Raw genomic sequence first — 23,455 nt, 5'->3', positions numbered from 1 at the left:
CTCTGATGTGGTGGGTTTGCTGTGGGAATAAGTCAGGGCTGTTACAGTGGTGGGGATGAGGAGGCTGGGAAGGAAAGCAGATGCTGCTGGGAATGCTGAGCTCCCTCAGTCACAGAGCAGGTACCTGACTGTGACCTGGCAGCCAGAGCTTGGCAGTATATAAGTGCCTCAGGAGCAGTTTGGATCAGGTTTTTTTCTAGCTCCAGATGGTAACAAAAATTTGTGAGGGGGGCGAGGTGGGATGTGAATATCTTGGTTAATTCATAATGTGTGTTCACAGACTATAAATCCACTGGAATCTTTGTTGGAAGTCTCAGTGTAAGAAGGCACTCGTGGAGTTGGAGTGATGACTGTTTGCTGTAATGGTGGTTGCCAAGAATGCAGTTGAATTAATGTAACTGTGTGTGAAGTGTTTTATTTTTTCCCTCTGTTTGCTGTTGTTTTGGCTTATTACTAAAACAACAAAAAAAAAACCCTTTGAAAAGCCTTTTTTGTGTAACTTATTTCTTCATTTGCTGGGAGTAGTTAGAATGCTGAAAATAAGCAGAGGACAATTTTAATTTTAAAACAGTATGTTGGACTTGAAATTTCTGTTTTGTTTATGCTTAGAAATTATTTTTAAAGTTGCTATTGCAGGCAATTGAACTGGATTTTTGGAGATTAATTTTTACCTCTTTTTCACTTTAATATGCTGTTATTTAATGAACGGGCTTAGGCAGTATTAAGTGTATTGCTTAATTATCTAAGCTATACAGCTCTAGTTGTGATTTAAATATCACAGCCATGAAGCAGAAACTACAATTTAGTGCATAAATATTAACACAAATACAAAGCTTATGCTTTACTTCTGCCTCACATTCATACAGACCTATGTTTAATAGGTCTGTGTTTGGTTTTGTATTCATTTGCGTTACTGGATCTATTTTTATTTCCTGCTTCTAAAGGAAAAGGGGGAAAAAACAAACATTGAAGAGCAAGTGCTGAGAAAGCTTTCTGTTCCACTTGATAGAATTAACACGGGGAGTGGCGGGCGATTTCTATTTCTATGTTTTATACGTACATTTATTTTTATGGACTGTCGCTTTCGCGCTCCCTGTGTGGTGTGTTCAGCCTGCAGCGTTCAGTTCTGAGGGTTTTTGCAGCGGCGTTCGGGTTTTGGCGGTCTCGGTTCCCGTGTGGTGCCGCCGCGGTGCTGCCATTCCCCCGCCGCGGCCCCTCAGCGCCGAGGCCCCGCCCCCGGCCCGGCCCCTGGCGGCGGCGGGGCCGGGCCCGGGGCGCGCACCAAGTGGGCGGGGCGGGGGTGGCGGCGCGCCCTGCGCGGGCCCTGCGGGGCCGCGCTGTTCCTGTCGCAGCTCTCCGTCCTCTCCGGCCGCGGTGAGCGCGGACGCCGGGCCGAAACAGGGCGCCGGGGTCGGGAGAAGGGGCAGGGGCTCCGGCTGGGGCCTGGGGTGGGGGGACGGCTGCCCCGAGCTGCGGCGGCTCAGCCAGGGCTGAGCGCGGGTCCGGCCGCGGAGGTGGCGGTGACCGCGGTGGGGTGAGGATGCGCCGCCGCTCTCCTGACCAGGGGCGAAGCGGCTGTTTCGGGCATGGCCGCGTTTCGTTGTGCTGGCTTTGCGGGGTTGGAGCTGAGGTGTTCGGTGTCAGGGCAGAACAAGGGCCAGGCCCCTCTCGCCGGCTCGTGTGCTGCTTTATTACACAGCACCTTTTGTGCCGGCCCTTTTTCGCGAACGTGTGTGACACAAAACGGCCTGGAGCTCCTCGGCACGGCCAGGGTGGGTGGTGTGACAAAGCTGTCCTCCTCCTTCCACCTGTGCCCGGTGGCTGCCGTGAGGGCTCGGCAGGGGCTGGCGCATCCCGAGCCCTCAGGCGGCGCTTCCCGCAGCGACCAGCGCACAGCGCCTGCACCAACACAGCCGTGCCTCTATTCCTTTATTCCAGCTTTCCGACAAGGAACTACTTGCATTGCTTCGTTATATGGTATTGTTCAGTAGAAAACACTGTGTAAATCTGCTTTCTGACCAGTGCTTTTCATTCTCATGAATCAGAAAATAAGACTGAATGGAAATAAATGTAGTTCCTTGTCTTTAAGGAACATGTCAATTCTAATACTTTTCTAATGTTTAACATAAATATCCCACTATTAGTAGAACTGGAGAACTGTTTTTTTTATATATCTCATTACACTTTCTACTTGCATTTTTATATCAGAGTGCTGAAATCAAACTATTTCTGAAGATGAATTTTTTTCTAGATATTTCACTCTCTCCATGTTTTTGTCTTGTAGCGGGATCTTTGATGTCGACAAAGCTTTCACAGCCACAGTCTACACTGGCAAAAAGCCTAACTTCAACAAGTACAAATGCACCCTATTTTAAAGCATTAGGTAAGGTGTTATGTTGTTTATTTTGTTTGTTATCTGTGGGTCCTTCTCAGTCTTGAGGCCAAAAGTTCTTGAATTGGGTCTTAGAAACAGGTACATTATTTCACGGTGGTAAGAAGCATTGCAGTGTTACACATTGAGTTACTCTTAATGACTGTAACAATTACTTTGGGTTATCTAGTTAGACAACTGGTCCATATGAAAACTAGAAAATGGTAGGTTAAAGTACCTTTGTGGTATATGTGGTTTATACCCTTCAGGATGGTGGAAGTTCTTGAAAGACTCCAGTATCCTGCAAGAACTTGCTCTTGTTCCCTGTCTACCATCAGTACAGCTTTGTAGCTCACTGAGGGTGCATCAGGACTGACAGAAATGCTGTTCTTGCTGGTAGTTTAGGAAGTGATTCTGTACATATACAAACAGCAAATGGCTGAGGTAGATGTAGCCCTAATTAGAGCTCAACTCAAAGTAGGCTACCCGTGTCACCCTGCTGCTATTCCTGAACTGATTATTTCTGCTGAGGAGCGCTGGCTGAGGTGGCACTAATCCGCATAAGCTCAGTCCTGGTGCTGTGCTGAAGTGTTGGCTGGTGTCCTGTGCGGAGCTCTGTGGCTCCTCTGGCCCTCACAGCACAGGCTGGGAATGCTGCTCCATGTAGAGTGCGGAAAGTCCTTTATACAGCATCAGTGCATGTGTTTGTCTATGTATTTGTGTAAAAAAATATATATATATATACTTTAGACTATTTAGCTATTTTTGCTCGGATTCTTAATTCACTTATTGCACCTTTCAGAAAGTACAGAAATTCCACCTTACGTGACTAATTGTCCCAGCAACGGGCTCTGCAGTAGGTTGCCACCAGACTGCATGACATGCAACACAAACTATTCCTGTATATATGGGAAGACAGCAACTTTTGATTGCAAAGTCAAGCCACATGTCCATTGTGTTGTAAGTAACCCGTTACTCTTAACCCCAGATTTAAGTAATTAAACTGTGGCATCTTGTCTTAAATAGAATAGCGATTTCCAGGTTCTGATGTAGGCAGGTTTGCAGTTCTGAGATAAATTTGATCACTCACTGTGGGCTTTTGAAGAGGCAGGCCTGCCCTTCTTCCCTGGTTTGCCTTTCTTGCCTAATGATCTTCTCATTACCTGGCCATGCCTGTGAGTTAAACCACTCCAAACATTTTGAGAGTGGGGAGGCTAAATATCTGTCAGAGCTACAAACTGACCTTAAGGGTGAGACTAAATGAGCGCTCCTTTTGGCAGCAGCCTTAGATTGGAGGAATCGGGAATGTTAAATGTGACTTTGATACCTCTTTGGTGGATTTTTATTCTGCTCTGTAAGAGGTAGCAAACAGAGCAATTGTTCTTTTGCCCAAAATGTCTACTCATGAAATCTAATTTAATACTGCACATTGATTTTTGTTTTAATACTATTGAAGTGATAGTGCTGTCCTTTTACAGGATGAGAATAACCAAGAGCAGGAGAACTTTACAATTAACATGACGTGCCAGTTTTGCTGGCAGCTTGCCACAAGTGATTATGTCTGTACCAATTCCACAAACTGCATGACAGTTTCCTGCCCTCGACAACGATACAATGCAACTTGCACAGTCCGGGATCACATTCATTGTCTAGGTAAGGTGGGCATAGCTGGATTTCTCTAAACAGTTTCTCACATATTTTGTAATGGCTGAATACAAAGATTGTTTATATCCTTTTGCCTGCACCTTGATCAATCTACTGATTTTTTTTATTGTTTAGTTTTTTAGCATTGTAGTGACATCTGACTGCAAACATTGGCTTATTGTTGTATACTGTCACACCAGAGTGCATTCTGGTGAAACAGAGAACACCAGTTCTTTTTATTTTTGTCAATTCCTGTGAGTTAAACTTATTCTCAGACCACTAATAGAATCAATATCAAATGTCTCCATAGGCAAATTAAAGAAAATTATACTGGTTCCATACAATTAGGCTTAATTTTCCCTCTGTTTGTTCACTGACTTTTCTGATATGGGACCAAGAGTGATGGAACAGAGAACTGTAGGGTATAAATGAGAAACAACTGTCAACACAAAAGCTCAGTGTCAACCCTTTTAGATGCCTTTTGGAAAAATATAGTATCTTCTTCCTTGTATTTTTCTTCCTTATTATATGGTCTTGTTTATTTCATTAAGGTTTTAATATTTTCCAATGTTTAGGTAACCGTGTCTTTCCTAAGATGCTCTATTGCAACTGGACTGGAGGTTATAAGTGGTCTACTGCCTTGGCACTAAGGTAAGCAGGATCTATTGGATAAAGTCAAGCTAAAATAGGTTTGTTTTCTTTAAAATCTTCAGATTCTATGTTTTCCTGCTTGGTATTATTTAAAGGTGTGCCGGACAACCAGTATTTCAGATAGTCTAGCTTGAAATGGTGGGCATAGAATGCATAAAGGGTTCACATGCAACAGTGTGGGGCTGTCTTCAGCAAACAGCTGGAGGAAAAACACTTGGGTACCCAAGCTCAGTTCCTCTAATAGTAATGAATCGTATTTTTATTCTTATAGCATCACCCTTGGTGGATTTGGTGCCGATCGTTTCTATTTGGGTCAGTGGCGGGAAGGTCTGGGAAAACTCTTCAGCTTCGGTGGACTTGGAATATGGACACTAATTGATGTGCTGCTAATAGGTGTTGGCTATGTGGGACCTGCAGATGGATCTCTCTATATTTAAATGTGGGTGCAATGTGTTTCAGAGAGGAGTCATTGCCTGCAAAGGGCTCTAAATAAACGAGTGTGGAGGTTTGAGCCTTTAAGGTAGAATGAAGAACAAGTGTTTGTTCTATGTGCATATGTTTTAATGTACAGTATCTGTACTTGGTTTGCCTTTAACTAAGGTCAAATAAAAGAGTGGATCACTGAGCAAGTTGAAATTAATTTCATTTCTTCTATGGACATGGTATTTTTCTATGAAAAAAGGTTGAGCAGCTAACCAAATTCTCCACTGTGCTTGAACTTGGATGACCTGTCAGGCCCCCAAAGATCTGCAAACTAACTTGAATATTGAATTGTTTACTTCATATTTCTATGCTTGAATTTAACTCTAAAGCTAAGTTCCCTAAATATGTCAGTATTCTTTTTTTTTGTATTTGTGGGAGGATAATTTATTTGCCTGAGTTATGTATGTAAATTGCCATATTTTATTATGTTAATTACATTAACTTCTTGGTTTGGGATATAGCAAGAGCCAATATCTGCTTAGAGAATCGACTTTAAGTTGTGGGGGGTTTAGAATTAGCCTGCAGTAACACTAAAGGCTAAATATTAAATAATTGAAGTAGTTTTTTTTATTGTCCTGAAATAGTTTTGTTTTGGTTGGGTTTGACTTGCATATCAATGAAAGTTAGTTACAGTTCCTATTCTTGTGCTAGCAAGCTTGCCAAACTACTTTTAGAAAGGGTTGGCAATATAATCGATGAGTTTATCCACTTAGGCCTCTGTGACGCGGTAATGTAGCGGGCTAGTGCCATGACAGGACAGCAGCTTTGTGTAGCCGCGGTAAACGCGCGGCCGTGCGTGCGCGCCCCTCGCCCGGGGCTGGGGCGGCCGCTGCTGTAGCACTGCGGTGCCGTCGGGCTGGAAGTGCTATCGCTTGAATAAACTGCGCCTTGAAGCTTTGCTGGCCTGAATTCTGACGGTGTTTGTCGTGGCCTCGGCTCGGTCCCGCCGCAGCGACGCGGCCGGAGCGGCGGGCGCGGCCCCGCGCTCCGCTGGTGCCGGGGGCGGGCCCGGGGCCGGGCCGGGGCGGTGCCGCCGCTGAGCCCGGCTCGTCCCGCCCCCGCCGGCACAGGAGCCACCATGGCGGAGGAGCGGGACCGCGAGCGAGACCTGCGCTTCTACCGACGGCTGCCCAAAGCGGTGAGCGGCGGGGGGCGGCGGGCACGGACCCTCCTCCGGCGGCACCGCGCTCGGGCTGCGGACGGAGAGACAGACAGAGCGACACACGCTGCTGCTGTCCCGGAGTTCTTCACAAACGCGCGTTTTCTGAGGGCCTTACCCCACCGCAAAATGCACTCGGCTGTTCGTCTGTCCGGTTTGTTTACAGACCTTAGTGATCTAAGTAATCTAATTGCAATTAAATCAACTGAGCACGATCTCAATTTTCTCTTTTTGTCCTATTTCCCCTCAGTCTAGCCGAGAAGTCTGGCTCAGATAAGTCTTTTTCTCTTTGCCAAGGGTGTGCCTTACTTCTGGCATATCAGTGCAAGCCTTCCGTAGGGGTGCGTGCGGATTTATCGGGGTTCGTGTGCCGCACTCTGACCAAAGCCCGAGGACACGTACTGCAGCACAGAGCTTCGTACAGGCAGTGCAGGGGGACCCCAGCAAACCCACCTCAGACCACGCCATCCTTGCATTCCAGTGTTCCTTTTCACCGAGTTGCTTTTCAGGGTGTATGTTTAATATCTGACAGAATTCTGGGAGCTAATTGTACACTTGTGAAAAATATGAGAGTTGTAGCACTGTATGTATGGCTCAGTCACCAGAACCTGTAAGCAGCCACAGCTTCTAGTGCTTAGTTGGAGTTACAATTTCAGCATGTTTTCCAATGTAAATCTTGAAGAGAAGCATTTATTGAATTTTTCTTTTCCTATTGAGAATGGATGTGTGCAGGGAGATGAGAGGTAGGTAACAAAGTAGATGCTTTGGAGATACATTTTGAATGAGGTGGGAGGGCACTGGAGACCTATTTGATAAATCAAGACCCAGGAGGCAAGAAGGAACAAAGGTGAAGTGAGGAATGGAGCTGAGGACCACAGGTTTGGAGTCTGAAGTTAGAATGTCAGTCGGAAGTCAGGCAGGAAGAGGCCTTGGGCAAAAAGGAGTGCAGTTAGTGCAGTTTCTGTTCATGGCAGAGTCTTGCTGCATTTCTGGTGTGAGTTTAAACTTCAGAGTATGAACAAAAGGAAGGGGAGTGGGTAAGACACCTGTTGCTATTTTTGAATGATGGATATGTACATTTAACTTGCAATGGATGGGGAGAGTTCTTGAATCTTACTATACTTTTTGTAATACTGAGGTGGCTGCTGGCTTCCTCCTCACCTTGGATGACACCACCCCAAGAACTGTGTGGAGAGCTCTTTGCTGAGCCAGCTGTGCTCCCACTGAGACCAGTGCCAACAGCAGCCACCAAGTGAGAGGAAAGAAATAGGGCTGTTCTCAGCTGAACCAGTGCCTTCAAAAACCTAAGGAAGTTACTATTAGCCAAAATGCACAAATGTTCTTTTCAAACTCTGAGTGAAACACTGATGTAGGATATGAGAACAGTAGTACAAACAAGGTGCAGAAACCATCCTTTTCATAAGTCCATAGTGTCACCCTGAAGATTAGGCCTTCTGATAATGTTTGTATAGTTTTAGTTACTTTCCCATGAAAGTTCTATAAACATAAGTTGTTTATCACATTCCTTCTAAGAAATGTCTTCTGATGGATGTTTCACATGACCAGTGTGCTTGGGAAGGTGGTAACTTAATTATCCAATCCCTGGTCATTGTTGAGAATATAAATATTGGAATCAGAGAAAAAAGGGGGCTTTTCTGTTCTGACACTGAGAGTGCTTGTGTGAATAATTTTGTGTCCTTTAGTGACACCATAGGATTTTTATTTCTGTAGGAACTTCATGCTCATTTGAATGGCTGTATCAGTTCTGCTACTATGAAGAAACTCATGGCTCAGAAGCCAAACCTTCAGATCCAGAATGGAATGACTGTAATTGACAAAGGAAAGAAAAGAACATTAGATGAGTGAGTATGTGCATGTGTGTGATGAGCATTTACCAAAGGTTTTTTAATTAAGTTAAAACCAGGAATGTGTGCCCTTACACAATAAATGCAGAAAATATGTTTTTAAGTTTTACAGCATAATCTCAGATTTTTTTTTGTTATTTGTATCTACAGAGTGATTTCTTAGGTGCTTGCAAGCTAGGAGGAAAACTTGTTGATTAATTCCTTCTTTAAAGGATTGAAATTTTTCACTGAGATCATATGCTTTTCAGAAAAAATTGACTTGTTGAAATTGAAAATTGAATAGTTTCTTTTTTTGGAAACTTCATGTTTTCCTTTTCCTTCAAAAGGCTTTGTGATTGTAACAATTTCTGTTGCAAATGCTTTGTTAGTATCTAAAATCAAATACTGCTGTTCAGATGGTTCTTTGTATTTCAAGCTACAATCTGGTGAGTTGACTCTAGTGGGTAGGTGTTTTTAAAATGTAGATTTATTTTTTTTCCTAAATACTCATTCAGTGTCTTTCCAATTAATTTTTTAAAATTTTATTTCAGATGTTTTCAGATGTTTCAGATCATCTATCAGGTTACCACGAGGACTGAAGATATTTTGCTGGTAAATTAATTAAAAGTTCACTTAAGCAAGCAGTACACACAGTCACAATCAGTTGGATTAAGAGCCTTGGGTTCCAAGTAACAATATCAACAATGGTCCCTTTCAATTGAAGGTCAGAATAATTATTGTAAAAGACCTGAACTCTCTTCACTATCCCTGAAGGAATCAAAGGCTCCTTCTGTGTGGCAGTATTTCACTAAAAACATATTGGGCCTGAAGACATTGCAAGTTTTTCACAACAAAAAATAACTGAGTCTTTTAGTTGTGAAGGAAAATATAAGTATCACTTTTATGATGTTGAATACACTTTTACTTAATCAGATAACTAAAGATGTCATTAAAGAATTTGCTGATGATGGTGTCAAGTATCTGGAACTGAGAAGCACTCCAAGAGAAGAAAATTCCACAGGTACAGTCTTTTCTGGTTTTTAATTTGTGATCATCTTGCAATGTAAAACTTAGTTAAAGAGTATGGTAATAACAAGAAAAGTCAAATTTAGTTGGCTCAATAAAAATATTCTTTAAATATGAAAGCTAGATTTAACCATGTCATTTTGCTATTAGATTTTTGAGGACAAAAATGTGTTGGTCATGAATCTATGATACATGAAATTGGGTTATTCACTTGAGTATGGCATCTGAGTCTGCTAATATTTTTAGTAGCTAGCTGATATATTTTACTTTTGTTATTTTGGTTTTTTTCTTCTAGGTGTGATTTAGTAGAAACACGTAATGGAAGTCCTATTCCGATTCTCTCATTCACACAAAGTCATTTAATTTTTCCACATCCTTAGGAGGAGGTTTAGTTCAAATGTGTGGTTCACAGTAAAGCTATATTTACAGATAGAATTAGAATTACATGGGTTAGAAGACTATATGGTCTAAAATCAAAGGTGCAACACGAAACCTAGGAGACTAGAGAGCTGGGTCTGCAATATAATAAAAATAATTTGAAATATGTTTGTTCCAAATGTGTGCATGTGTTGCAGGTATGACCAAAAGGATGTATGTTGAAACCGTACTTGAGGGGATAAAGCAGTGTCAAGAAGAAGGCTTGGATATAGATGTAAGGTAAATAAAGCATATGGAATATCTCTGTTTCAAGGTTTTGTGTAGTCTGATACTTGGTCATGTTTGCAGACAGGTTAACAAGCCATCAGTTTAGGAATGAAAATTGTTTTTAAACTAGACTACATGGAGTGGAAACAGGTAATTCATATAGAAACTTCACTTTTTATCTTCTTTTTTACTGCTAAAGAAAAGCGGGTAAAACCTCTCATCTCTAAGACTGTCCATTCTTTGCAACATTTTCAGGAAAAGAGGTGTTTTTCGTGGAATTGGCTCCTTTTTCATAGCTTAGCTTAGTTGCAAAGATTTTGTTTGGTTAACTCTACAAGCAGCCTGCTGTAAAGAAGAGCTGGTCCTGACCAGCAGAAAAGTTTCAGAAGGTGTCAGTGGTTGTTTGGAGACAGTTTGCTCTCCTGTCTTTTATAGCCCCAGTAGCAAGCCTTACTAGATTTATTGGTGAAAGCTGAAGAATTTTCATCCTTCATGTGTGGTATTGCTTGTCATGAGCCAGCTTATTTATCTGTTTGTGTCCCTCTGCACTTTGGTGCATTCATCCCTAGAACAGTTTCCTGTACAATATTCTTTATGCTCAGCCATGAAGGATATGAAGTGCCATTTTTTTATTGGTATCAGATCTGTTGAGCTGCTGATATTACAGCTTGGATATAATTTAATAATAATTTAATTTAATAATTTAATATATTTCTGTCCCAGGCTGTTAATAGCAATAAACAGAAGACATGGCCCAGCAGTTGCTAAGCAGACTGTTAAACTTGCTGAAGAGTTCCTGCTTTCCAGTGATGGGGTTGTAGTAGGACTTGACCTCAGTGGTGATCCCACTGTAAGTTTTTGGTTTATTTTATTCTGGTCTTGAAGATAAATGTATAATGTTGTACAACAGCAGGTGCTTCTAATCATAGCTTTTACTCACAAGTTTTTGTCCAATTTTTGTGCCTAGCTGGAATGGATTGATATTGGGTTAATTTTATTGCTGCTATAAGAGGCAGATAGTCTAACAAAGAATCCTTAGATTAGTATGTGACTGAGAAAAGAACCATTGAAAAGCAGTGTTTATCTGGGAAGTGTCTATACCTGAGTTGTCCCAGATTAAGTGTGTGAAGGCAAGTTGTCAGTAGTTTAAATTTTGTTTGGCTACACCAAATCCTATTTTGAATTAATAAAGCAAAAATATTCAAAGGCAGCTGTCAAGCTGAAGTGAAATATCTCTAGGTGGTAGCTGTGTAAAAGGTATCAAAACCAAGGAAATTAGTTTGTAAGTCTTAGGCATCATCTGAGCTACTGGTGTTTGATTCATTCCTTTAAACCAAATGGCAGAGGGTTTGATTTGCTGCATTCCAAACTGAAGTAATGGGAAAAGTAGAATAATTAAATGTAACTGTATTTGAATGTAGTGTTTGGCTATTGCTAGACTTCTTAATTATGGTAATGACAGGGATTTTGTCAAATAAGCTGTAGAATAGTGATGTGTCCCTGTTTTCCAGGCAGGACATGGTCAAGATTTTTTGGAACCTCTCTCAGAAGCAAAAAAAGCAGGTCTAAAGCTGGCACTCCATCTTTCTGAGGTAAAAGGATTTTCTGTTTTGGTGCTTCTCTGCAATTGTCATTGTGTGAAAATCTTGACAAAACTGAGATTACCTTCCGTGCATTTTGATCTTCTCAGGCCAAAGTATTAATGGTTTGGGGCATTTGACAACAGACAGCAAAAGAAGGAGAAATCTTCAACCTTTTGTTCTAAGTCTGAACAGCCAGATTATTGCTTTCTGTGCTATATCTATTGTGGGTTTAGGTGTGAAAATGAAATTAGGAGCTTTCTAAGAGATTCACTTCTTTCTTCCTGGTATTACCATGGTAGTGAAATCCACACAGTTTCAGGAGCAGTGAGCTCTATTAGTTCCACTGGTATCAGTACAAAGAATTGGGCTTCTGCTCAAATGATGGCTCTGAGAAGTCCAATAAATACTGAAGATAATTATTTTTTCAGTAAATTAAACAGGACATATGATGTCATCAGCATGTTTATATTTGTTTCTATTTCACTAACACTTTCTTTCAGATAAGAGATGCTGTGAAAGTGGAACTGAAAGTCCACTGTAATTAAATAATGTGCTGTTTTATGCTGCCTTGACAGAATGTGAAATATATCCTCTCTAGATTCCAAATCAAGAGGAGGAGACCAAGATTCTCCTGGGCCTGCCTCCTGACAGAATTGGACATGGAACATTTCTCAACTCCACAGCAGCAGGTTCTGAAGAGATAGTATCACTGGTACACCAGAATCATATACCTATTGGTAAGGAAAAAAATATTTACCATGACTTGACCTTCGGATATCAGAACAGGATATGTACTGCTGATATAGTGACACCACCAGAGGTGACTTGGACAAACGTGGCAATGAGACTTGCCCATAAAGCTACACTCATGACACTTGTGGGTTTTTTTGGCTCCTCTGTGGAAGCAGACAACAGCTGATGTCTCAGATAGAAGCAAAACCAAATCATAATTTGTCATTACTATACAAGACTGTGTGGTGGTTCTGTACCTGCTTTGCAAGCTCCCTAAGTTTTTATACCCCAAAGAAATTGATTAGGAAACTTTTCTCAAAAGAAATTACCAAAGAAGCATGGAAAATTAAGGAAACAACAGTAGCTGATTTTAATTTTTATTCAGGACCTTTCTAAGTCAATTAACATGTCTCTTGTTTTGATATATGTCCCCATTTCTTTTTCTGTTTTTCCCTTTAGAATTTTGCATGACATCAAACATAAAATCTCAGACAGTGCCTTCCTGTGACAAACACCATTTTGGGTACTGGTACAGCATGGGCCATCCTGCAGTGCTTTGTGTAAGTTTTTTGATTTTTAAGCATTTATTTAGGCAAAGGGCTAAAATTGTGAAGTTAGAGAAGTCTTTCTCTGTTCATGGATCAGAACTGACTTAAAATTTTTGACCTTGTAGCAAATAATTTGCTTTTAGGAAATCAATGTTCTGTTTGAGAAATGCTTTTAATTCAAGTGGGAATTGCTAGTATTTATCTTGGTTCTATTGTAAAGCCAGGCCTTTTTTCTGTGGGATAAGATGATCAGCTATGCAAGCAGTGAATTAATAACTCTTTGCACAATGACAGATTTCTCTTAAAACCCATGGCTCCAGTGCTTGCATATGCACCTGTGCTTACCTGGGTGTTCATTGTGTTGGGTGAGAGCTCCTGCCTTCTCTTGATAACTCATTGAGGTCTTTAAGCATTCAAGGTGCTGAGTACTTGTGCTGCCACTGACAAGGTTTCACTATTATCCTGTTAGTTTAACCCCCATAATCCATAGCATTGTCCAAGTGTGTGTGTATATATAAACATATATTTAATAGCACTGTGCTTGTCTGGGAAAAGGGAAATGAGGAATAAGGAGACCTGCACGTACTGACATACCTTGAATATATGCAGCATTTGATAGCCATCTTTCTGGGAATTTTAGTAGGAAATCCTGTTTTCTTGATAAATCGTGCCATCATTTTAAGAAGTTTTCTTATATGTTTGAATAATTTACTAATTTTTAGTGACAATAGGGCAAATAGAGAATGAAATAACCCCGCACAGATGAAAGAACAGTGGAATAAAATGGGAAACAGCAAGATAAACCTGGTTTGTACATACAGGAAAAAATCTTTTTGATATAGAGGAACTAATTTAAACTTTTTTCTTCCCTTTCAATTTAACTCCAGACTGATGATAAAGGCGTCTTTGCAACTGATCTATCGCAAGAATATGAGCTGGTTGCAAAAACATTTAATCTGACTCGATCACAGATGTGGGATCTTTCCTATGACTCAATCAACTATATTTTTGCTTCAAATGCAGTAAAATCCAAGCTAAGGGAACAATGGTGTAAGCTGAAGCCAGCTCTGTTTGATTAATCAAACTGTTGTCCTAAATAGCTTAGGTGTATTAGCTGACTTAATAAGCTTTTTATATTGAAGTCCCCAGCCTTTTTCAGACCTCAGGGTTTTAAACCCAGCCGTAAACTGCCTGTGCATAATGAAGGCAACTGGAATGGGTCCCTTGTTACTGGGGACAGAAGTAAATCTTCTTTTGGTAGTTGGGAAGGGCTTCTCAGCCAGTGACTAAAATGCCAAATGTGTTGTCACCTTGTTTCTTTTGAGCTGATATGACATTTTAAAAAACACTTAGTTGAAATATGTCATCATAATATGAACATTTGAGAGCTGCAACAAAATGAAGGCAGAGCTATTAATGTCTAAAACATCTCTGTTGGCAGCATTCCACCAAGCTGTTTGAATGTGTGGTGTGTATTTTTGGGGTTTGTATTGTTTTCAGGTTTTGAGCTGTTGATTGGATGTGAAGACAGAGACAAACTCAGGGAGAGCAAAATATTTATTCCAAGGAATTAATATTATATCTGTTTTTATTGCTGTACATGTATGACTGAAGCTGCAGTGATGGAATAGCATGTGGGGGTCTGCTGGTGCCCTAGGCACTGCTGGTGTGTAGGCACTTAAGAATCTTGAATACCTTCAGTAAGTGAGCTACTTGGCAAAGTGGTCTCATTCTTAAAATGCTTTTTAGAATTGCTGTTTGTTGTGTAAAAAAAGAATAAAAATCTCCATGTTTTTGAAACCACCACTGCAAGGTGTGCATGTGCATGTTTGAGCTCTGCAGAAGAGAAGCAGGATTCTGTGGGGTGAGTCCCTGGAGCAATTGTGCTGTCTGCCAGCCTCTCCCCTGCTGCTCTGGCAGCCACAGGGTTCTCTGTACCCTCTCCAAGCACCTGCCTGTGAGTTCTGGTGCTGAGAGCTCACAAAGTCTGTCAATGTGCACATGCTGCAGTTTGTGTATCTGGAGTATTCCATTTGTGTGCAGTAAAAGAACCAGGAATGTACGTGAGTGGCTGAGGAGCAACGCACGGAACTGGGATTTCTCTTTATAAGAGTCTGTGAGTTACTGCTGTTATTTACACAGCAGAAATGTTACACTTAGGAAATTGGACGGGATGTGGACTTTTGGAATGAAGAATCACCATCTGATGAGACCTTTGTCATGCACAGTTCCCAAGCTGACCGTTGCAACTTGAAACACTTTTACTAGCTAGTTTAACTTTTATAAGTAAAACTGCTTTTTCCTTCTTTGACTGCATGTAGCATTATAGTTAGTTTTAATTTAAGCACTTCTTGCTGAGCCTGCTTGTCAAATTCTGAGTTAGTGGTGACATAATCGCTGTTTAGTTTATAATATTGTATAAAAGTGATTGTGACACAGAGTGAAGCATCACCACAGAATTGATCATAAGAAATGGGGCAGAGAAGATTTTTTTCCTGAATGCAATGGAAATTTTGAGTAACTGCTACTAGAATTCATGTGGTATAAGATGAAATTTAAGTTATCTATTCATGTGCAGCTCAACTTATTTTTAAAGTAAACAAAATAGATCTAGAGTTAATATTTTTATTTCCATCTGATTATACAAGAGAGCACTTACAGAGCAGTATCCAGTACTCAGAGTCTTTACTCATGGAAATGCACACTGGTACTATTGAATACTGCTTTGGTGATGTATGTGAGAACAACTGCTCACTGTGGCATTGGTTTCTCAGTTCCTTCTGAGGCAAACACAGAAAGTCTTCAAAACCTCAGCTCCTTATGATGAGACTAACATTCCATAGCTTTTCATAATACAACCACTAAACCGTACATAAGTACATACTGCTCCTCAGGATCCTAGCTTGGCAAATAATTACTTTTAGTAAGTACTGTAAAGTACTTACATCAATGATTTATATGCCTGCTTGAATATTCAGGTGTTTCAAAATAATCCATTAAAAAGAATGGATGCAGGTAAGGGTCCTGCATTAGCTAAGCAATTCAGCTGGTTAAAAGGCTGGCATGTCCCTCCTGTGAGGCCTAGAGAGCAGGCGCTGGCTAGATTGGAATGGAGAGGGCTCTGGGGGAGGATCTAATCAAGGTTTTTAATATCTGATGAGAAGGAGTGAAGAAGATGGAGCCAGGCACTTCTCAGCAATACCCAGTAACAGGAAAGGGGCACAGACTGGTTCTGTGTGGGTGGTTGAATATGGGAGCACCTCACCCAGACAGTCTGGGGATTCTGTCCTTGTAGATACTCAAACCTATCAGTGACTTGTAGCTTCAGCAAAGGAGGTGGACTGGGAAATCTCCAGAGATGCCTTCCAACCTCATCTGTTCTGTGAAGGAAATAAACAAATATACAAATGATAAAGTCTGTATAAATACAAAAGCTTTTAAAATTAAATACTGACTTAACTGAGTCACTCAAGTGACAATTTTTCATCAGGCTTGGTCACCAGCAGTTGGCTGCTTTGTGAAACTGTTTATAAAGAATAGTCTATTCACCCTTCATAGCCTTCCTTCTTTCACAGCCATTGTGGAATCCTTTGGTGCCATCAGGACCTTTAGGCAGCCGCAGCACCCTTACAGGGAGACCATCTGCATTTTGTATTTTCCGAACCAACATGGGACTGCTGACAGGACTCTTCTCTTGTGTCAGAGTTTGGGCTTTCCTTCTCTGCACCCAGGGGCTCCCAGAAGGAGTGATGCTGCTATCTGAGGAATAATCAGTGTATTTCCTTGGAATTTCAGGGCTAGTGCTTGGGTTAAGCTTGCTGTCTTCAGCCAGTGGAGATTTTTTGGTTACTTTTCTTAGTGAAGATGGACTGTTCCAAGGACTTGATCTGGGTGACATATTAGGGCTCAAATGGTTGTTTGGGTGGATGACAGGGCTCAAATTACTCGTAGTATTTGACGTGGTACGTTTGCGTCCTGACAGTGGTGACGTAGGATTGCTCTCTGGGTCAGAAGAGCTGTTTGCTGAAGATTCATCACCAGCAAACTGAAGTTCCTCAACTCTCTTGTTAAGGGATCGAGTCTTCTTAAGGCTCTTGCTGGTATCTTCATCACGGTTCTTGTCTTTGGGAACTTTTTTCTTTGGTGGTTTCATGCCTATTAGGACAACTTTCATGCCGGTCTCTTTGTTTCCAGCACACATGAAATCATGAGCACGTACGGCAGCTTCTACTTCTTCAAATTCTATAATTGCACATTCCTGGGTTCCCAGCTGGGTGTACCGATTGCTGACCCTCCTGATATCAGGTGGGAGATCCCTGCCAGGCTTGAGAATGCGAACTGATGAAATGACACCAAAAGTTACAAAGGCTTTGAGGAGATGCTCCATTATCCTTTCTTGCATGCATCCATTTTCTTCTTTGTTAAGGACCTGCAGCTGAGAAATCATGTGGATATCATACACCAGTAGCATCCTTGTAGGGACATTTTCACTTGGAAACACTGGAACTGGAGTATTTCTTCGAACCTTTTTGTTATCATCATTGAGCTCCAGAGTGTTTGAATACTTCAGTGCATAGGCTGTGGTCCTCCAGTCACGGGTAAGGTGTTTCACCTTTGGGACAGACACAGGTTAAGCACTACAACTGAGCAAACCCAATCAAACTAAGCACTGAATTTTAAAGCAGATGCAGGCTTCAGTCTACAAACAGAACCCTGGATTTAAGTTTCATGTAGCAGACTTAGTGAGAAAATAAAGTTTTCATGCTATGACGGGCATCAGTGAGCTCCTCTAAAGCTCATATCCTGTTGAATCTAATGAAAACAGGAACTGGCACTAAAGCTCAAACTGGAAATCATTACTACATCTGAAAGCCTGCTCAAGTAGTGCTTGGTCATTCCACATCATCTAGTCATCTTGGCCTGAACCATGATCAAAATGCATGTTCTAGGGAGGTTACATTTGCCAAATAAAAAGTTTTGTTAAGTTTAGGTCTTCATTGTATTGACCTGATCTTTCCTCCCTCAAAAATCTAAGTCTAAAAAACACCCCAGACTTTTCCATTTTCATTAAATGTTTGTAAAGAGTTTATCTGTCACCAATATAATCTGTTTGAAGTGGTCTGAAGAAATTGAGACTGCCTTAACTTCTAGACAGAATAACTCTGTAGAACAATGAGATTTAGAATCTTGACAAAGTGCTTCTTGTGTAATTCTAGAAATCAGTTACATACAGATTTACATAGGTCTTTCTAATGTAAGGAGAAAAAAAAGAAAAAATAATAAAACTCTCATCATGTTTAGGGGACTTTGGTTACCAGCTGCTTTATACTACGTTTAATTTTTGGTTCTCCGTCCAAAAGTCAGATTCACTGTTCCTTCTCAGAGACAGGAATGTAACTTTACCAGGACTACCCAGCTGTTCGCAAGTAGTTGCCATGGATATTAATTTTATCTAATGTCCTCCTGTGTCCAAGGATGATAATTTAAAAGCATACAGGCTTTTAAGCCAATGATTTCCTTAGCCAGTCATCAGTGAGTTCAGCAGTTAAAGTTTTGGATGAGTAGCAAATCATAGCAAAACCAGGCAGATAAAGACTATAAAGGTGCCTGTAGAAGATGTTACTTTAATCTCTTCTACTGTTTTTAGAGTCATCAGACTTGCATGAGACCCTTCAAGTCTTAAAAAGTTACCTTACCTTCTTAAATGAAGTGAGGAGTTTAACACTGACATAGCCCATCTTATTTCTTCTTATGTGCTTCAGAAGGAAGGCATCTTTCTCAAGGTTCTCATCAGAGAAGTAATATTCAATCTGTGCTATTAACTTCTGGATCAGGTCATTTTCTGGTGGTTTCCAGTTCTGGTTAGAGTCATCATCATTTTCTCCACCACTGGAAAACAGTTAAATCATTTTATCAGCAGATTTTCATCTTCTATTAGTGGATTCAAATAGCTTTTCAAAATGAAAGGGCCATAACCATTGTGCTGGTTCCAACTGACTTTAGATGTGGGCACTGGACAGGTATCCCCACCCAGCTGAGCCAGTAGCTCAGAGGATGAAGATTTCCAGTCAGCATAAGGAGTCAAGTTCCTGAGTTCATTCCAAAAACTGATCTCAGTGCAGAACAATGAGACATCTACACTAATGGCTTGAAAGCATGGCCAACTCAAATCATTCACCAAAATATGAAATGAAGGTGCACTGGCACTTGGTACTATATAAGCTCCTCCAGTGACAGTGTTACATTTTTCAATATGAAGCTATTAAACCTAGGCCTGGCCTTTATGTGCTTCATGAGTAGTGTCACATACCAGAGAATGAATATTCCAACATGATGCAGTTGTGATTTCTTAAGCCTCTTCACTGCATGAGTGCAGGAGCTGATATCCAGGGAGTAAGAAGGACTGACAGGAATTATGCACATTTTACAGGTCACTTCCAGAGTGATAGAGTAACATAACCAGCAGTTTACCAAAGGGGCCAAACCTGCCAGATCATGTACCTCAGGAACAGGTTTATATGCACATATGCAGATTCCTAATAAATCATTCTCATTTCTTCTCTTTAGCTCCCATCATATTGTCTCAGTACCTGGGCAGAATGGAGCACTGTTGAGCATCCTTTTCTTCAAAAAATACTGCAGCCATGGATTCAAGGTTAACATCTTGCCATGTGCAGTTACAGCAACATGATTGTTGCTGAAATAGAAATTTACAGGTGACTAAAATGGACAAGTCTATCTTAAGTTGGAATCATCTTTTCCAGCTGTTAGTGGTCTAGTTTTGTTGTGGGATCATCATGAAAGTTTCTGTTAAAAAAATAAAATCATCTACTAAATACCCCATAAATCATGTATTAGTTTGGTCTCCCAGGTAAGTTAACAATGGAAAGGAGCCATTCATTTCCCCAAAATGGTCTGAAGTGGCTTTTGCAGGCTTTGAAATCCTTAGGAAAAGGAGCAGGCATCACACTGGAGGTCTGTGAGGCCGTTCTGGTGGGAGGATGCAGGCAGCTGGATCCCTGCCCCGACAGTTCTGTCCAGGGGTGATGGAGGCAGTGACCGCAGTGCTGCAGCTGTGCTGCTGTCTGGAGAGAGTGATAGGTCAGTGGGCTCTGCACAGGAACTGTGCCTGCTGCTGGGACAAGTTGCAGCAGTTCTCTGGGACCTGGCTTTTTGAAGCTTATGGTTCACTTATATGCTACGATTCTTATGATGATAGGGGAACACATCAGATATTTGTGGATCCTTGCACAATCCTAGAAGTCTCCCTGTTAAAAACCTCCCTAGCCTTTAATAGGGTACGGTTCAAAGGAATGACAAGAATGAGAGAGCAAGACAAAGAATTTATGTTACTTGGCAAAGTCAGAAGTGGAGGATAATAGATGAAGTTATGATTAGGATGGTAAAAAATACCTAATGCCCAGCTGTGGTTTCAGAAGGAAGCAAAAAATAATGATGTTTATTTTTCATTCATGGTCATCTCTTCCCACTACTTCATTTACTACTGATTGAGAATTACTCTGGGTACAAGAAGCTTGGAACATTTCAGCCTTTGTTACAAACCCACACTCTGCTAGGAAAAGCTTGCCTTGAGTTCAGGATTTGGCTTACATTTGTTTCAGGGATTTATTAGCACAGATACTTGCAGGTGTTTGTTTGGAGACAAAAAAGGAATATTGTGCTTTGGAAAACAACAAAAATTAATTGCATGTTTGCAGAGAACAGCACCATCCCTACCTACAGCTGAATACAGTGAATCAGAGCCAGACAGGTCTCATTTCACCTCTCAAATATTGGTCACAGTTTGACCTATACATTATTTCTATATTTAGGAGACAAGTCAGCTTTTACAAAATCTTATGGGCTCTTACAACAGCCTTCACTAAATGATGTATGGAAATAACACCTACAATAAATGCAGAAATTTTAAAGTAGCTCCATATGACTTTGTGATAATGATAAACTAGCAGCACCTCTAGAGTATCAACTGTATTACAAAAGTAGTTGATAAATAATTTCAGTCAACACTGACAAAGAAGCAAACCCTAGTAGCCATTCACAACTTATTTTTTTATTCAGAGCTTTGTGATGATATGCTTGTAAAACAGAATGAAAGACGATCTTTTAACATGGTGACTCATCTAGCCGTTAGTCACACAAGAAACTAAACATATCTACAGAGAAAGCAGATTTGGAATTTTAAATATCAAGACTCACAAATAATAAATTGTTTGGATAGCATCTAAAAATTCTATTTTTTAATATAATAATTTCTATTCTAAAATTATATTTTAGAATAATATATATTATTTTAGCTGAGTCTCCAAATGAATAAAGTATTGTATTAATTGTATTAATAAGCACTGTGTGGAATCTAATTTATAAGTTCCAAGAGTACAATCACTCAAGGACAGTCCACGTTTGTCAACAAAAACATTAATACGGTACTGGGTACCTACTGATGGCAAGTTGTCTGCAAGCTTCAGCTGGGAAGTGTGACGGCTCATTCCCAGCAGTTTTAGATCATCCCTAATAATTTTCAAAATGTTTGTAAATTATTTCCTGTCAGATGCTGCATTCACAAAAAGGAGATCCTTGGGTAAGGTTATATGTAAATGGCAGAAACATGTGTAAACTCCATTCATCTGCTTTTGGTGGGGAGAGTTGAAACTTGAGAGTTCTCTCCATGGAAATACCCCTGCCATTTACAAAATACACAATACCTCTTGCCATTTACAAAAAGGCAACTTCCACAAGAACTGAATATACATCAACACATTTAAGAATAGCTGTTGTCTTTCAAAGCTTGAAAAAATAACTATTTTTTTTTACTAGTCTAGGCCAGGGTTAGAAGCTCTTCACAATTAATACTATAATAGATAACAAATGTAAATAATATCCCGATTTTAAGAAATCAGTAATTGAAATACAATACTGTAGGCTGCTGTACATATTTATAAGATGACAACAGTCACATATAAATGTGGAATAACTAAGCTGTCTCAGTTTAAAAACCTTAACTGTGCCTAGTTATGTTCAACTCCTGTTTCTGTAGTCCACAGTTGACAATTTTGGCAGCTGCAGAAAATTTCTCACTCCCCTTCTACCCCTCTGTAATTTATAATACTACATTTCAGTTCATTCTGAGTCAATACTACGTATGAAGTTAGAAAATCAATAGAATTGTTAGAAACAATAACATGTTATTGCTAGAAACAATAAAGGCTCAAACAGAATACTGGATTTCTTGCTACTGTACCTAAATCTTTATGTGACAATTTATGACGCCATCTGCAGCTTTAGTACAAACCACAAGATGAACTACAACTAGTAGAGCTTTGTCTCTCTGCAACTTGCTGGCACAAAAATCCTGCATGTTCGTCTTACAAGTAAGAGATTCTAGTAAGCATCAAAACTATTTCAGGTCAGCAAGCCAAAACGGGCAAAAGAGGAAAACAACCAAAACATGAAATCCAAAACAAAACTCCAAGACGCAGCTACAACTAACCCCCAAAATCTTTCTGTAAAAAGCAGTGAATTGGAAATGTGGGGGGCATCACAGCCCGGCGCTTCTTGCTGTGGGGGAGCCGCGGTCCCGGGCCCGGCAGTCCCGCGGGGGCCGGGTGGGACGCAGCCCGGGCGGAGCCATCGGTTCGGCGGGCAGCTCCCTCCTGGCCGCCGGCCGTCCCTGCTGGAGGCTTTCCAGCGTCTCCCACCCGTTCCTCGGCGTTGCATCAGCCGGGCCCGCTCCGTTCCGGGGGTGTCCGCGGCGGCCCCGCTGTTCGCCCCGCACAGCCGCGCCCGCACCTCGCCCCCGCCGGACCGGAGCCCCTGCCCGGGGGCTCACCTGGAGCGCTCGCACCGCCCCGAGTCCTCCTCGCTGCAGCTGGGGCACGGCGCTCCGCCGCCCCCCTCCTCCTCCTCCTCCTCGTCGTCCTCGTCCTCCTCGGCGGCCGCCTGGACGGCCACTCGGATCTGCACGGGGCCGCCCCCCGCGGGCGGCCCCGGCCCGGCGGGCGCGGCCCCGGGCTCGGCCGGCTGCGGCTGGGCCATGGCGCTCCCCGGCCGGGCTCAGCCCGCCGCCACACCAGCGATGCTCGGGGTTGCGACAGCCGCCCGGCCGCCTCCCCTCCTGTCGCCCCCTGTCCCCTCCCGCTGGGGCGGCGCTCCCAGCTCCACTCCCCCGGCGCGTCCGCACGGCAGCGGCACGGTCCGACCCTCCTCCGGCCGTGCCGCCCCCGGGCCCGCCGGGCAGCTGAAGAGCCCTTCTCCTTGACGGCTGAACAGGGACTGCTTTTGTTTCACTGGAAAACAACGGGCTTCTCTCCGGAAAGCAGCGTCTCAGCTTCTCTTCTCCTGGTACAGCCTTGCGGCTACGCCACTGCTCCCTGACCAGGGCGTTGCGTTTTATGAAAGTCAGAAAGGTTTCGCTGCGGTAAGTGTGGCTTAAATGCCGAAGGTGAGATTTGGAAATAAAGATACATGACTGGAAAGGACGTGTAAAGGAAGGTTTTGCGGAGGAGACTCCTCTGTAGTTCTGCATGGCACTTACACATTCCCCCTTAAGAACTAATTAAAATAGAGGACCTTTTTCTGAAACACTTAGGCAGTGATTATTTAAGATTATTGCACTATATTTCAGTGGACTGTTTCAGCTACTAAAGTGAAATTAACATTTATGGCCTAAATATTAGAATCAAAATATTTTTAATTTACCACATAACAACTCATTCTTCACTCAAGGAAGTTCTTTTTTTCAATACTGTTTG

At 41.7% G+C, this 23,455-nt stretch overlaps 3 protein-coding genes across 4 annotated transcripts; 2 read left to right on the top strand and 1 right to left on the bottom strand.

Moving 5' to 3' along the window:
- Positions 1-21: 21 nt before the first annotated feature.
- Positions 22-5,885, top strand: TM2D3 (TM2 domain containing 3). Its single transcript, XM_088063150.1, has 6 exons — positions 22-120; positions 2,285-2,383; positions 3,174-3,331; positions 3,850-4,024; positions 4,591-4,666; positions 4,938-5,885. Exons 1-6 carry the CDS (start codon positions 81-83, stop codon positions 5,101-5,103), a joined length of 714 nt encoding a protein of 237 aa, XP_087919276.1. The 5' UTR covers positions 22-80; the 3' UTR covers positions 5,104-5,885.
- Positions 5,886-6,221: 336 nt separating this feature from the next.
- Positions 6,222-19,526, top strand: MAPDA (N6-Methyl-AMP deaminase). Of its 2 annotated transcripts, none has more exons than XM_088063152.1 (10): positions 6,222-6,287; positions 8,040-8,170; positions 8,704-8,764; positions 9,086-9,173; positions 9,754-9,835; positions 10,547-10,673; positions 11,335-11,415; positions 12,005-12,143; positions 12,598-12,698; positions 19,254-19,526. In XM_088063152.1, exons 1-10 carry the CDS (start codon positions 6,228-6,230, stop codon positions 19,344-19,346), a joined length of 963 nt encoding a protein of 320 aa, XP_087919278.1. In that variant the 5' UTR covers positions 6,222-6,227; the 3' UTR covers positions 19,347-19,526. The 2 variants fall into 2 exon arrangements, with proteins under 2 accessions (XP_087919278.1, XP_014106753.1); XM_014251278.2 differs by lacking the exon at positions 19,254-19,526 and adding an exon at positions 13,574-14,489.
- Positions 15,298-22,739, bottom strand: LARP6 (La ribonucleoprotein 6, translational regulator). The gene is made up of 3 exons (XM_014251277.2): positions 22,534-22,739; positions 18,383-18,575; positions 15,298-17,298 (listed from the first exon to the last, which is right to left on the bottom strand). The coding sequence occupies exons 1-3, from the start codon at positions 22,737-22,739 to the stop codon at positions 16,228-16,230; spliced, it is 1,470 nt and encodes a 489-aa protein (XP_014106752.2). The 3' UTR covers positions 15,298-16,227.
- Between the last annotated feature and the right edge of the window lie 716 nt (positions 22,740-23,455).

This window comes from Pseudopodoces humilis, chromosome 16, assembly GCF_049639895.1.
Source record: "Pseudopodoces humilis isolate 2021_Gansu_Grassland_sample_001 chromosome 16, ASM4963989v1, whole genome shotgun sequence".
Taxonomy (NCBI): Eukaryota; Metazoa; Chordata; class Aves; order Passeriformes; family Paridae; genus Pseudopodoces; species Pseudopodoces humilis.
The sequence above is the reverse complement of the archived record's forward strand: the minus strand, read 5'-3'. Positions and strand labels throughout refer to the sequence as shown.

What these genes read in the sequence shown, in the direction of transcription:
- MAPDA (XM_014251278.2), top strand. Translation starts at nt 6,228, where the DNA reads ATGGCGGAGGAGCGGGACCGCGAGCGAGACCTGCGCTTCTACCGACGG. An exon ending in AAGAGAAGAAAATTCCACAG is followed by an intron (nt 9,174 to 9,753) that starts GTACAGTCTTTT and finishes CATGTGTTGCAG; the next exon opens with GTATGACCAAAAGGATGTAT. An exon ending in GCCATCCTGCAGTGCTTTGT is followed by an intron (nt 12,699 to 13,573) that starts GTAAGTTTTTTG and finishes ATTTAACTCCAG; the next exon opens with ACTGATGATAAAGGCGTCTT.
- LARP6 (XM_014251277.2), bottom strand. Translation starts at nt 22,739, where the DNA reads ATGGCCCAGCCGCAGCCGGCCGAGCCCGGGGCCGCGCCCGCCGGGCCG. An exon ending in GGGCGGTGCGAGCGCTCCAG is followed by an intron (nt 18,576 to 22,533) that starts GTGAGCCCCCGG and finishes ACTGTTTTCCAG; the next exon opens with TGGTGGAGAAAATGATGATG. An exon ending in TCCTCACTTCATTTAAGAAG is followed by an intron (nt 17,299 to 18,382) that starts GTAAGGTAACTT and finishes TCTGTCCCAAAG; the next exon opens with GTGAAACACCTTACCCGTGA.
- TM2D3 (XM_088063150.1), top strand. Translation starts at nt 81, where the DNA reads ATGCTGCTGGGAATGCTGAGCTCCCTCAGTCACAGAGCAG. An exon ending in ACCCTATTTTAAAGCATTAG is followed by an intron (nt 2,384 to 3,173) that starts GTAAGGTGTTAT and finishes TGCACCTTTCAG; the next exon opens with AAAGTACAGAAATTCCACCT. An exon ending in AGCCACATGTCCATTGTGTT is followed by an intron (nt 3,332 to 3,849) that starts GTAAGTAACCCG and finishes GTCCTTTTACAG; the next exon opens with GATGAGAATAACCAAGAGCA.